General features: G+C 55.8%; 1 protein-coding gene across 24 annotated transcripts in view; it reads left to right on the top strand.

Annotated features, from left to right (window-relative positions):
• The window catches only part of NCOR2 (nuclear receptor corepressor 2), a 223112-nt gene that overhangs the window by 101143 nt on the left and 107938 nt on the right, over positions 1-14031 (top strand). For 22 of the 24 annotated variants that reach the window (XM_032653924.1, XM_032653923.1, XM_032653906.1 and 19 more), the window contains 2 exons: positions 311-367; positions 7214-7266. In XM_032653924.1, the coding sequence (XP_032509815.1) occupies positions 311-367; positions 7214-7266 (110 nt within the window). Of the gene's footprint in view, positions 1-310; positions 368-3380; positions 3471-7213; positions 7267-14031 lie in introns of those variants that run through there. The other 2 variants (XM_032653922.1, XM_032653910.1) reach the window with 2 other exon arrangements.

The raw sequence follows: 14031 nt of genomic DNA, 5'->3' as shown, positions 1-14031 counted from the left end.
GGCGTCAGGCTGGGGGCTTCAGGGACCCGGCGCCAGAGAACAGAGTGTGTTTGTTCGAACCGAAACTTGGCGGGCTTGCCAGGGCCACTGCGGGGATGCTGAGGCCCTCAGTATTTGTCTCCAGCCCCGGGAGGGCTTGTAGGGGGACCCTTCCCCGGCCCCGTCTCCGCCCCTGGGCCTGGACGGGCATGCTGGGCTGGGCAGCTGCCTGCTGGTGTGTGTGTGTGTGTGTGTGTGTGTGTGTGTGTGTGTGTGTGTGTCTCCTGGTGTTTTTTTTTTTTAATTCCTCCTCTTCTCCGTCACCCTGCAGAAGAAGGCCGAGGCTGCACATCGGATTCTGGAAGGCCTGGGGCCCCAGGTGGAGCTGGTGAGCTGGGGAACAGGGTGGGGCGCTCTGGGAGGGGGTGGGCAGGGGGGCAGGTGGGGGTGAAGGGAAGGAGAAGTCGTCTGTTGCCAAGCCCTGCCCTGTCCTCGGAAGGGGGCAGGAGATCCACCCTTCGGATGAGAGGGGTGGGCAGGCCGCACTGGGGGTGAGAAGGGGTGCGTTGGCGCTCCAGCTACGCTCCCAAGCCCAGCCAGTCGGGCTGCAAGATTCACCAGCTGGAGTCCAACCCATTTGGCCTATAGTTTATCGTGGAAAGCCCATACTCTGGGCCCGGTCCTCTGAGTTCAGCTCTCAGATCTGCTACTTAATAGCAGGTGTCTTAACCGCTCTGTGCCTCAGTTTCCTCATCTGTAAACTGGGACTAATAATAACACACATCCCACTGGGCTGTAGTGAAGGTTAACCATACTGAGTTTTGGAAAGCCTGATGGAGAGTAAGTGCTGAGCGTTAGTTCTTGCTGTTGTTATTATTACTGTTGTCAGTATCATTTGACTGATGGGAAGGTGCCATGTCAGCAGCAGAGCTGGGAAGCAGACTCAGGCCTTTTCTCTCTCAGGCACCCGTCACCCTATGTGTCACCAGAGATAGGAAACAAGGGAGCACCGAAACTCCCGGCTGGTGCCTTTCGAGTCCTGGGAGAAATGGCCAGAGTGCCCACCCGCCTGGGACCGTCACTGTCCCGCCGAGCGGGTGGGTGCAGAGCCACGCGGGGCAGCGCGTGGGGACACGCACATAGGATGGATGCGAGGGATCCCCGTGCGTGTGTGCGTATGCAGGCTGTGGGGTGGAAAAAAATCGGACGCATTTGGAGCCTAATTTTAAACTTGGCTTCACTGTGTGTTTGCCGAGTGGCCTTGGGAAAGGGACTCGGTTTTCTCATCTGTGAAATGGGGAAGCCGAGGATCTTGATGAGGGAGCGCTGAATTGGTGCGGGGAAAAGGCTCACTGACGCAGCTCTTGGCCTGTGGTGAGCATTCAGTGTCGTGGACCCTTAGGAGGGAAGAGCTCTTTGCTCTGGAGTTTCTTCTGCAGTGACAGCTGCCCCTCAACCTGGGGTCCGTGTGCTTAGGCCACTGAGAAACTGTGGGCAGCCGGCCTCTTACTGCTCCCAGGTCCTCTCAGGGGGCAGAGCCAGACAGGGAGTGGGGGCTCCTACGGCTCAGGGGAGGGGCCCAGGGCCTCTCCCGGGGTGGGTGACAGGCTCCCAGCCTGCGGCCTTGCTTCCCTTTGGGCATGCTTTCTGGGATGTCTCTAGCAACCTCTTTTTAAAAAAATTTAAGTAGCGTTATTGAGATGTAATCCACATGCCATACAATTCACCCATTTAGAGTACAAGTTAGTGGGTTTTCGCATATCCACAGATGTGCACAGCCATCTCCATAATCGATTTGAGAACATTTCACCATCTCAAAAAGAACTTTGTTCCCTGAACTATCACCTCCTTATCTCCCCTCCCCCCCTCCCCCCACCCCCCTTCCTCCCCCTCCCTCCCAACCAACCACTAGTCTGCTCTCTGTCTCTATGGGTTTCCCTCTTCTGGACATTTCGTATCAGTGGAATCATACAATACGTGGCCTTTTGTGTCTGGTTTCTGTCACTCAGCATCCTGTTTTGAAGGTTCATCCATGAGGTAGCCTGTGTTGGTGTTTCATTCCTTTTTATGGCTGAATCGTATTCCATTGTACGGATGGACCACATTTAGTTTATCCATTTATTCATTGGTGGGCGTTACGTTGGTTTAGCTTTCGGACATTATAAAGGAAGTGGCTGTGAACAGTAATGTACAGGTTTCCATGTGGATGTGTGTTGCCCTTTCTCTTGGGTAGATACCTCGGCCTGGACCTGCTGGATCGTGTTAATTCTGTGTTTACTCTCTTGAGGAATGAATTACCAGACGGTTTTCCAGAGTCGCTCCACTGGTTTCCGTTCCCACCAGTAAGCTGCTGTTCACCTCGGTTTCCCTTTCTTGCCAATGGGGCTGGCAGGACTAGAGGCATCGCCCAGCCATTTCCAGACCTGGAGGCTCTCCCTCTCCCCTTTCCTGACCTAATTAGTCCTGGAGGCTCCTGAGTAGGGGGCTGGAGTGTGAAGGGAGCCGCTGAGAACAGCAGGGCATCTGCCGAGCTCACAATTTCAGTGATTCTTTCCTGGGTCTTTGGGGGCGACGAGGCTGTCCTCTGCTTGGTGGTCTCACAGTAGAGGCTTCCTCAAGGCTGGTGGCGCGGGAGGCCGAGGTCTGGGGGGGGCGGCGTGGCTGTCACCGGAGTGCTCTGGAAGCTCTAGAAGGCGGTGGGCTCTTGCCTTGGTGGCCTTCCGTGGGGCTGGAGAGGGGCCTCACATTGCCAGGGCACCTGCTGTGTGTCAGGCCTTGTGGAAGCGTCACCATCCATTTTCTAGGTGAGCCTCAGAGAGGGCAGGGCCTTGCCCAGGGTCACACGGCACGAGACGAAGCGGGGAGGTGTGCTGAGCCCATGGGGTTGTGGCTGACCACTTCTGCTCTGGTCTGCCCTCTGTCTTGGTTACCACAAGGCCCGAGTGACCAGAGGCGTCCTCCAAGCAGAGGCAGCTCTGAGGCGCACCCTCAGCAGGGCCTACTTCGGGCCACCCAGGAGTCTGAGCTCAGGCCAGGAGGAAGGGCCCGGGGCTGCTCACCCCGGGTCTCGGGTCACTGGGCTGCACCTCGGGGAATCCAGTTCCCTGGAGGTGTCTCCCACCTGCAGCCCAGGGAACAGTCAGCCGAGGAAGACAGTGTTGAGTGCTCTGTGACCTCCCTGGTGGGGAGGCCTGGGCCCGGGAGAAGCCCATGTGGGAGAGGAAGATGATGAACAGCGCGGACGGCTCCAGGCAGGGCTCTGCGCCCTGGGGACCAGGCCTGGCCCCAAGCGGGCAGCGGGGGGAGGGTGTGGGCAGCCCCATCCCCCCGCCTCCTCGCCCTGCCGCTTTGAGTACTGGTTTCCTTCCTGTTCGGAGGTGTTATTTTAAGAAGCCGTGTCACCAGAGGGCTGAGGGCCAGCGCAGACACTCCGTTTCTAGCAGCTCGTCCGCCCGGTTCTTCTCGGCCACCCGCCAGCCGCCTGCCGTCAGGTCTGGAGGGGACCCTCCTTCCTTCTCCCCGAGACCCAGCTTCTCTTTCTTAGTCACTTCTGTCTGGGGCCCTACAGTCTGGCACATCCTCCCCTTTGTGCTCCTTCTCCCTCCGATTAGTTGGCTGCACCCCCATTTCTAGAGGAGGAAATGGAGGCATGGAGGGGGCGGGCCTTCCTGCAGGTACCCTAGGCCCCCCAGCCTCGCTCCTCTGGGGTCCGCGGCAGGGACTTTCCCTCTTAGGTCTCGTGTCCCCTTGGCGGGGGCTGGAAACCTGGGAGGTAGCAGAGAAAGCTGCTGTGGGTGTGAAGGCCAAGGTGGCCGCGTGGCCGCTGACTGGGGACGTGCCCCCTGGGACAGAAGGAGGCCTTGCCTGGCCTTGTGTGTTCCCCCGCCTGCAGGTGGCGAGGAGGGGCGCTAGGGGGGACGCCCTCTGGCCCCGCCCTCCCCTCAGCAGTGCACCAGCCAAGGAGGTGTCATGATCCTTCCTCACCCCCGACCCACTCACACGTCGCAGCAGCCCGTCACCATGGCAACAGACAGCCAGCGGAAGCTGCCCTGGGCCCAGAGGCTTCCCTTCCCGCCCAGGTCTCAGTGTACCTCGAAGGATGCCCGGCGAGCGCCTCCTTGGGGAACAGCCCCTGTGGTCAGAGGCAGCGCACCCCACAGTGTTCTCTGACTTCTCCTTGGCCTTTTGCCGAAGGCCACCTGGAGGGGCACGGTGCTGTGTCCTCCTCTTACCCAGCGGGGCTGGAGGGTGAAAGTGATTCCTTCCCCTGCGAGTCTGGCGGGTCAGAGGCGGGCTGGGACCCCGCTGCCCGCCCAGAAGCCAGTCTCCCCTTTTCTGGCCTATCCCATTTTGTAGAAACGGGCCGCCCCCCCCGCCCCCCGCCCATCACTGGCACCCGGGGGCTCTCTATGTGGTCCTTCAGCCCCTCCTGGCCTCCTTAGACCGTGGAGACTTTGCCATCTTTAAAAGCAAAAAAAAGCAGTTGAGTCACCAAGTCTGACATTTCCTGGGCTACTTGAAAGCCCAGTGAGGTAGGCCCTATTTGCTCTACACCCATTTTCCATATGAGAAAACCGAGTCCTGGAGTGTTGAAGGCATGTGTCCAAGGTCACACAGCTAGTGAAATTGGGGCGCATCTGTTCCTGGAAACCGAACCTTTAAGCCATACTCATTCCCGCCCGGCCTGTGTTTTACTGGCTTGTGAGGAACGTAAAGGACCGGGCGCAGAGTCACCTGGGGTTAAACACGGGCATTTGATGCCCTGGAATTCAGCACAGGCATCTTTGTGGGGCTCCTTGCTGTCCTGAGATGTGGGCTCTCCACCATGTGCAGTAACGTCTTGCCCCTCTCTGGTTGGGAAGTTTTGCAGTGAGTCTGACGGTGGTCTCTTCTGTTGCCTTCCTGTTCAGACACCCAGAGTGGGGGTGGGGAAACCTCCCCATTTTGAGCCAAGCACCTTGGAAGGGCAGCTGACCCAGTGTGGCGGGACATGGCCTGTGCTAGCCATGACGCGACATCTCCATCCCAGGTGGAGCAGCTGGACTTGGGGCCTGCAATTACCTGAGTAATGGTGAATTGTCATGGAGGGAACCTGGGGGACACTGGGAGAGAGGTGCCATTGTCCTCAGCCAAGGCTGCCTGTGATTCCCAGGGCAGCAGAGGCCCCTCCTTGAGGACCCTGCCCTGTCCACAGAGAGCTGGAGGCCTGTCCCTGGGGACACGGCAGGTTGGACCTGTGGCCATGCTGCTTGTGGGTGGTCCCCATCGGCTGGGATGATGTCAGGAGGTGTATTCAGGTCCATGCTCAGGGAGAAGTTCAAGGGTGGGGCCTGACGTGCCTTCTTCCCTCACCCCGGGGCCCTGCCCTGAGGCTTCAGGACACCATGTCTCCATCTTCACCTGCCCAGCCTGACCCGTCACACTCTGTACCTGGTTTTTGTACCACAGTCATCCATGGCTGTCTGGGAGGCTCCTGCTACCTGTGTGGGTGTGTGAGACAGAGAGAGGGAAAGAGGGGAGAGGGAAGGGAAGAGAGGGCAACACAAAAAGAGACACACAGAGACATAAAGAGGGGGACATGCAGAGAAGGGAGCAAGCAGAGAAAGGGCAAACCCCTTCCTCCAGGGCTGGAGCTGAGAGGCGGGATGCCTCATCTCTTACCAGCCAGAGGCAAATGTTTTAACTTCTCAGGGACTAGATTTTCTCACCTGTAAAATGGGGATGGTAATTGTATCAGTCAGCGACTGCTGTGTAACAAATCAGCCCCAAACATAGTGGTTTGAAACAACAACGTTTTGCTGTTTTCCGCGAGTGTAGAAGTCAGCTGAGTAATTTCTCTCGACTGGGCTCAGCTGACTCAACATCCTTGGGCAGCTGGGAGGTCAGGTGGCGGCTCACGGTTTTGCTGGGATGGTGCTGCTGTCCTCCATGCAGCTCTCTGCCAGGCTTCACTTGGTCTCTTGACGGGGGTTGGGGGGGGCAGGCGAACAAGAGAGGAAGAAAGAGCAGAAACGCCTCGTCTGCTTTCATGAAGTTTGCATCTGTCCCATTGGCCAAAGCAAGGGCGTGAGTGGGTATGGGGGGAGGGGCAGGAAAAATTGCTTCCATGAATGCAGTCACTGCACCCCGATGGTGATAATGACCCTGAGACTTCTTGGACCTCTCAGTCTGCCAGGCGCTGGGCTGAGGGCTTTGCACGCATTACCTCCTTTGATCTTCACAACTCTCTGAGTTTAACCCCATTTACAGATGAAAACCTGGGGCACAGATGGCTTGAATAGCTCACCCAGAGACACACAGCTGGAAAGTGGCAGAGCCGGGATGCGAACCCGGGGGTTAGCCCCTAACTGCAGCGCTGCCATCCAGCCGGGAGATAACACGACATCGAGCTCAGCTCTTGCCCCACCGCAGACGCTGCAGCAACTTCCTCCTTTTCATTTGCGGATTTGTCGCTGTATGTGCGCCCAGTTCATTCATTTCTCACTGCTGTGCAGTCTTCGAGGTGTAAACGCGTGCTAACTTATTTCTTCCTCTTTCTGGAGGTGGACACTTAACTTGCTTCTAATGCGTTGCTGTTATGAACAACGCGGTCCGGGCATTCTGGCGTCCATCTCCTGGCGGGACACAGTGCCCTACCGCTTCCAGGGCTTCCGTGGCAGGGGAAGGGGGTCGCAGGGCACACGCATTTTCATCCTTTCACATCTCCGGGACACGTGTACCTGCGTACATTTCTATCGGCCGTGTGCACGCCTTCCAGTGTCCTCACGTCTTCACCAACCCCTGGCACTCTTTGGCTGCTTTATCTTCTGCCGGTCAGCGGTGGTGACGGGGCATCTCACGGTGCTTTGGCAGCCTTCCCCGTTCAAGACCATTGCTGATCTCAGCTTCCCTGGGATGTGTGTGCTTGTCCCTGGGCGCTCAGGCCAGCCCTGCCCTGTGCCCTGCAGAGCAGCCATGGCAGCCACTGCGGTGAGGGCTCATGGTACCCACAGCTGTGCCCAGAGCGTTACAGCCTGTTCCTCGCCGGGGCTGACGGCTGGGTCCCCGTGTTCCGTTTCATGCCTGCCGGCAGCTGGTTCCCACACCAGTGGATGGCTCCCTGGTGCCAGGGCCTGGGGTGCTGCGGCTGAGGGGCCGCAGGGCTCTGCAGTGGGGTAGTAGCCGGCCCAGCTCGCACCGGCTGCCCACAGCCCAGGCCCGGCTCCGACGCGCCTCCCTGTCTCTTTCCTTGCAGCCATTGTACAACCAGCCCTCCGACACCAGGCAGTATCATGAGAACATCAAAATGTGAGTACCTGTGGGCAGCCGTGCAGTTGTACAGCGGGGTGGGGGCCTCGGGTGGGATGTGGGTTCTCAGTTCCCAGCGGGCTCCCAGCCAGGGCCAGGTGCTGGAGGAGGGGATGGAAGGGGGCAGCCTGGGCAAGAGTTCCGGGCCTAGGATGGAGAGGCCTGCGAGGCCAGGGGAGGGGCAGAGGGCGTGGCCCCGTGAAGCTTTGGGAACAGACCTGGGCTTGGGGAGGGCGGGCCAGCTGCTCGCACAGCTCTGGAGAGGTAGAGGAGGAGGGCTGTTAGAGTAGGAGCAAGTTGCCGGGCAGGGGAGAGTGGGCTCAGGGTGGCGGGGGCGGCCATGGAGTAAGCAGGGGCCCATGGTTTGGCCTCTGATGTAAGCATATTCGGGACTGCCCTGTGGTCTGCACAAGGTGTCCATCTGTGGTACAGCCCAGTGTGGAGCAGCTGGGAGCACTAATCCAGACCCAGAGGCTTTGGAGGGGCCAATAGGACGTATCCCAGTGACGGGACCTTTTCCCAGATGGATGCTAGAAGTGAAAAACTATCAGTGAAGTGCCCCCCACAGTTGGTGTGGGCCGAGCTGGCAGAGCAGGGACAGCCGGGCTGTGCTGGGGACCAGTGACTTTATGTGTTTAAGCTGGGAGCCAGGTGTTAGGGGTGTGGCTGCCGGAAGGGGGCTGGCTTTTTTCTTGGGATGCATTAGTGGGAGCATAGCCTCCTTGGCTGAGGAGGGGATGTTACCTCATGTTGTTAACCAGGAGCCCAAAAGATAAAAGGGGTCTTGCCCCTTGAGGAACGTGTGACTGCAAGCGCTCCGGGACTGTTCGCTTAGAGGAGACCCTTTGGGATCACAGTCATTGAACTGCTCAGGGTTCATTTTTGTGTGACCTCAGGAGGGCGGTGCTTAGCTGGTCCAGTGGGCAGTCCAGTTCGGTCTGATTGTCTGGGCTTCCTTGGGGTGGAACTGCAGGGTGTACGTGCAACAGTGAGCTCCCCATCCCCGGAGGCATGCAAACCTCCCGATGGTTTTAAACTCCCCTGGCTCTGGACTGGTTGTTGCAGAGGTCCCTTCTGTTGTAGTTTCTGGACTCGAGTGACTAGTCTAGGCTCTGGTGACCAACACGGCCACCCACCCCCGAGTCTCTGATGGAGCAACCTAGAAAACCCCGTGTTGCCAGCAAGGTCCTCGGCCCATTTGGGCTCGAGAGCACCTGCCAAGGATGCTTGACCCGTATTGCCGGCCGTCACTCAGCCTGTGGCTGGCAGGGGCTGTGGAGTGTCCTGTACTGGGAACACTGGTGTAGTGCTAGGCTTTCTGCGTCCCACGTGGCCTGTGCTTCTGTCTGGCCTTAGAGCGTGTTCGCTGCTCAGGTACCAAATCCGTCTCAACTTTACACGGTTTATTTTCCAATCAGGCCACCGTAGTCTTTATAAGCTTCCTGGGACCTGCCTCATCGTGGGGACAACTGCCGGGAGTGGGGGAGGCCCAGACGGGTGTTAGGTGAGGACAAGGGGGCCTTTCGGGCCTGTCACGGCTGGTTTAGGTGATGGGGGTGAGGTGTTCTCATCTGGGCAAACCTGCTGGGAACATTCGCTCGTTCAATACACACTTACTACACTTACTGTGTGCCAGGCCCTGTTCTAGGGACCTGGGGATTCAGCTGTGAACAAGACAAAGTTACCCATACTTTCATTAAGTTTTATCTAGCAGGGGAGACAGAAAACAAGTGAGTTAATAAGTGAATAAGAAAACATCAGCTAATAAAAAATACTGTGGTCACACAGCTATCTTAAGCTCTTTATGCTTTTAATATACCTAGTTTCATTTTTCTTTTCAGCATAACAATTTTGATAGCAATTTTATTACACTGAAACTTTTATATAAGTTTTTTCACTAAACTAAAAATGAGTACTGTTTTAAGCCGAATAATGTGGATGATTTCAGGCTATAAAAACAGCCATAGAATCCAAACAGCAAAGGAAAAAGGTATCCCTGCGAATAATACTAGCGAACAAGGTACTGCTACGTCTCTAAGTAGAATACAACTATAAGCTTATTGAACCAACGCCCTATTTTTATATCCCATAATCTTCATCGGAGGATGGCTCTGGTCTACTAGAGTACATTTTGGCTATGTAAGTAACTGCCTAGTGAAATTTGTTCCAAATCTAAGTCACAGATGAACAGATGTTTAAGTGTAAAACATAGAGGTAAATAATTTTAAGATTTTTCCTGTTATAAGTGGTCAGCTTTATGTTAGAAAAATGTATCTGTAGGCAAGTTCTTTGAACTGATTTCTTCTTAGAACGTTAATGTTTTTTCATAGTTTGCCTCTGAAATCATAATCACTTCTGTAATTTTAATTTCAGTGTGGTCATCATTAAGTCAGTGCAGTCATTTACTTTAAAAAATGCTGTGAAGATGGCAAACAGGGTGATGGGAGAGAAAGTAAGGGGGGACTTTAGCCAGGGAGATCAGGGCAGGACCTAACAGTTGAGGGAACCTTCGGGGACTGTGCAGCAGCTGGAGTGTAGTCCCCCCAGGCAGGTAGAAGAGGCAGTGCAAAGGCCCTGGGGCTGGACAGAGCACGCGGGTATGTCCCGAGGGGGCAGGTGAGGGAGAGGAAGGTGCCAGCCAGATCACCCAGAGCTGGTGAGGAGTTTGGGTTTTATCATCTGTGCGAAGGGAGGCCAACGATGAAGTTTATGCCGAGAAGTGATTTGATTGGATTTTGGGGAGTCGATGGGCCAGGGGCATGTTGAGAGCCCCAAGCATCTGGCTCGTGTGGCTTGTCACTTACTACCAGTGCCTTGGTTGCCCCATCTGTGAGATGGGTTGCTGAAGATTCAATGAATTACTATCCCTGAAGTGCTGAGCTCGGTGTCAGGCGCGTAGGAAGCGTTCTGTGATTTTTGTTCTTTTTACTTTATCAACAGAGACCAAGAGTTATCCCTCAGTCATTCACTCAAATATTCAAATATTTATGAGCACCTGCTCTGTGCCAGGCGCTGTTTGGGTCCTGGGGAGACAGCAGTGGATGAGGCCCGCCATTCTGGTGCAGCAGACAGACAATAAATAAATACGCCTGTGATAGAAAGACAGCTTGATAAGGACAATGAGACAGATCAGGCTGGGGCTGCGTCTCAGGGCGCAGCGCTTCACCAGGTCACCCCAGCCGGGCCTCCCAGCCTCTCTCCGGCTGCTGTAGTTGCCGCCAGGTGGAAGGTTATCCCCTCCCCAAGGGACCTTGCCCTGTCACTTTAATTTCTCAGTGTTTGCGCGCTGGGGCCGCGGAGTTAAAGTTAATTTCACGCTTGACTTCCTGCTGCATTGGCAATTGCGGATGTGTTGAAGTCACCTGTACCCACCTCGACTGCTGTCCTCTGCCACCTGCCTCTTCGGGAGGTGTGGGGATGGCCACCCCTGCTCCCGGCGGGGTCGGGGACGGGGGAGGTGGGTGACTCACTGTGGGGTCTTAGCCCCAGGTCTCGGGACTGACTCCTCAGACCTCCCAGGCTTTGGGAAGCAGGGGAAAGGGCAGGAGATGGGGGCGGGGGCAACCCCAGAGCCGCATCAGCCCGTGCTCCCTGGAGGGACTGGCCTCCTCTCTGCAGGCCGGACCTGCCGGGAGAGTTCGGAGCTGAATTCACTGGGTTGGGGAGCCCACAGGTGATTCGGTGAAAGGGCATGGGATTGATGCAACGGTGATGGTTGAGGCTCCTGTGTGTTCTGCTGTGGCCACCCCTTCACCTGGTGTCCTCTCCTCCCCTCGGGGCCTGGAAGCCTGCTAGCTCCTGGTAGCTCTTCCTTCCCAATTTTCTTGTCTTCAGACTGATTTTTCCCCTCCTCAGCCCTCGTTGAGGGCTCGCTGATGCCCTGGGGCCGTGCAGGTGGAAAGGGTGCTCAGGACCCAGGTTACTGTTAACAGGTCCTTGTGGTCTTGCTCTGGAGGTTCAGAGATGTTAAGTAACTTCCCCAGGGCCTCACAGCCAAACTCCTAGACCAGCCCAATCTGTGCACCCACCTGCTTCCCTCTCCTGGGTCTGCAGCCCGGACTCTGCCGCTCGCTAGCCCGGTGACCTCGGGGAAGTCACATCACTTAACTTGTCAGTAAGTTGGTCTCCTTGGAGTCATCTTGCATGGGAAAAGTGCTTGGCCCCTAGTAAGCATGTTTTGGACCATCAGTCACCCCAGTCTGACAGGCTTTTCCCAAAGCATTCAGGGCCCTGCATGGGCTGCTTCCCCCACAGTCGGGGATCTGGCTCTCCCTGAACGCCCCTCCTCACTCCCTCCAAATTCACTGTCACCCTTACTCCCCCAGAACCCAGTATTCTCCTCATTTCCCTCTGCCCACCCCATTCCTTTACTTCTCCCAAGCTTCATCGCAAACCTCTCCTCCTCCAGGAAGCCTCCCCTGATTGCCCCCACACTTTCCTTTTTCAGGACTCCATAGACCCCAGGGCCAGTCCCACCCAGGGCCTGGCCAGACTCTCCTTGAACGTCCACAGACTTTCCAACTCCTTTTTCCTCCTTCCTGGTTCCCGTTTCTCCCCCTAGTCCAGTGTCAGCCGACAAGGCCAGTATTTCTTCACAGGCTGTGCTTTTTTTTTTTTTTTTTTTTTTTTTTGCGGTACGCGGGCCTCTCACCGCTGTGGCCTCCCCCGCCGCGGAGCACAGGCTCCGGACGCGCAGGCCCAGCGGCCACGGCCCACGGGCCCAGCCGCTCCGCGGCACGTGGGATCCCCCCAGACCGGGGCACGAACCCGCGTCCCCTGCATCGGCAGGCGGACTCCCAACCACTGCGCCACCAGGGAAGCCCGGCTGTGCTTTTTTAAACCCTGCCTTCTCCAGGAGATTGAGATATCCTTTGCACCCTATAAATGCCTCCACCGGCAAACTCATCACACTGCTGGTCTGTCGGTCCTTCCAGAGCCCTCTGGACTCTGTTCCCTATTTTTGGACAAAATCTCAGCCGAGAAGATTTGTCTGCAGTATGCCATTAGCAGCTGCAATACCTAAACACTTCTTGGAACAAAATAAACACTCAAAAAGTGTTTGCGAGAAGAATGTTGGACAAGTGGTCACCCCAAACCAGATGTCTAGGGGCTTGCGAACCACGCAGATGCATGCCTCCAGGGCGGGAACAAAGTTAGAGGGGAAAGGGCTGGTGGGAGGCGGTAGGGAGTGGTGACGCCTGGGGTGAGTGGTGAGCTCCTCATGCTTTTAAAGGGACAGTTAGTTCTTAGTTCCTTGTCTGTAGCCACGAGGGAGCGTGGCCAGGCTGCCTGATTTTTTTTTTAAAGAGAAGCTTTATGTTGAGCTCTTTATGCAGCAGCTTCTGATTTTCAATACTGGCAACAAATGCAGATTTTTTAGAAAGCACCGCAGTCCAAACACAACAGTCTCACGAGCTGGCTCCACTCCGTGCACTGCGCCCATTTGCAACCTGTGGACTTGACATTTGTCCTCTTTGGCAGTAAGCGGATGCTTCTGGGTGCCAGCCACGGTGCTTGCTTTGGAAGGAAACCCGGATCAGCAAAAGGGAGAATTCGTGCCCTCTGGTAGCTGTGGGGAACAGAGGCGGCTCCGTGCATCCCCTCTGCCCGTGCCACGAGTCTTTGCTCTCACCGAGGCCTCTTCAGCTCGAAGCCACAGCACCGTGCTTGTTGAAGCTGTTACAGGCTGTGCAAGTTTCCTCGGGCTGCCAGAGCCTGTCCCAACCACCTGGGTGCCTAAAAACTAGAGCAGTTCATTTTCTCTCAGCTCTGGAGGCCAGAAGTTGGGAATCCAGGTACCGGCAGGGCCTTGATCTCTTGCAGACGCCAGGGGAGGATCCTTCCGTGTGTCTTCCAGCTTCTGGTGTTTGCTGGCTTCCTTGGCGATCCTTGGCCTGTAGACACTTCACTCCAATCCTCCGTCTTCACGTGGCCTTCTCACTGTGTCTTTTCATGTCATCTTCCCTCTGTGTGTATCTGCCTCTCTGTTCAAATTGCTCCCTTTTATAAGGACACCAGTCATATAGGATCAGGGCCACCCTATTGACCTCATGCTAACTTGATGACCTCTAAATGACCTGATTTCCTGATGCGGCCACATTCTAAGGTATTGGGGGTGGGGGTTAGGACCCCAACATCTTTTTTGTGGGGGGGACACATTTCAATTCATAACATACACCAAGCCCCCTGCTAGCTCTAAAGTAAATTGTCTTTGATCTCACTATGGCATTTCAACATAGGTCTTGTCCCTCTTTTTTTTTTTTTTTTAAGTCTAATTTAAAATAGCTAGATTTACAGAAGAGTTGCCGAGGTAGTACAGGGACGGGGGTTGGTTGCAGGAACCCCGTGGGTACCAAACTCCGCGATGCTCAAGTTCCTTATGCAGTCGGCCCCGTATCTGGGGACGTGGAACGCATGGACCGTACTAAGAATTCCCCGTATACCCTCCACCCAGCATCCCCCAATGCGAATATGTGACACGAACAAGGTACATTGATCAAAACTATGAAAGGGACAGCGGTACAGTCCTAGTAGCTAAACCACAGACTTCCTTTGGATTTTCCCAATTTTCCCACTAATGGCCTTTTTCTGGCCCAAGATCTGATCCAGGTTCCTGCTCTGCATTTCGTCCTCATGTCCCCTTGGTCTCCACTCTGTGATAATTTCTCAGTCTTCCTCGATTTTCCTGACCCTGACCCTTTTGAAGAGGACTGGTCAGGGATTCTGCAGAATGTCCCACAATTTGGGTGTGTCTGATATTTTCTC

Source organism: Phocoena sinus, chromosome 14 (genome assembly GCF_008692025.1).
Source record: "Phocoena sinus isolate mPhoSin1 chromosome 14, mPhoSin1.pri, whole genome shotgun sequence".
Taxonomy (NCBI): Eukaryota; Metazoa; Chordata; class Mammalia; order Artiodactyla; family Phocoenidae; genus Phocoena; species Phocoena sinus.
This window is presented reverse-complemented; position numbering and strand designations above follow the sequence as displayed.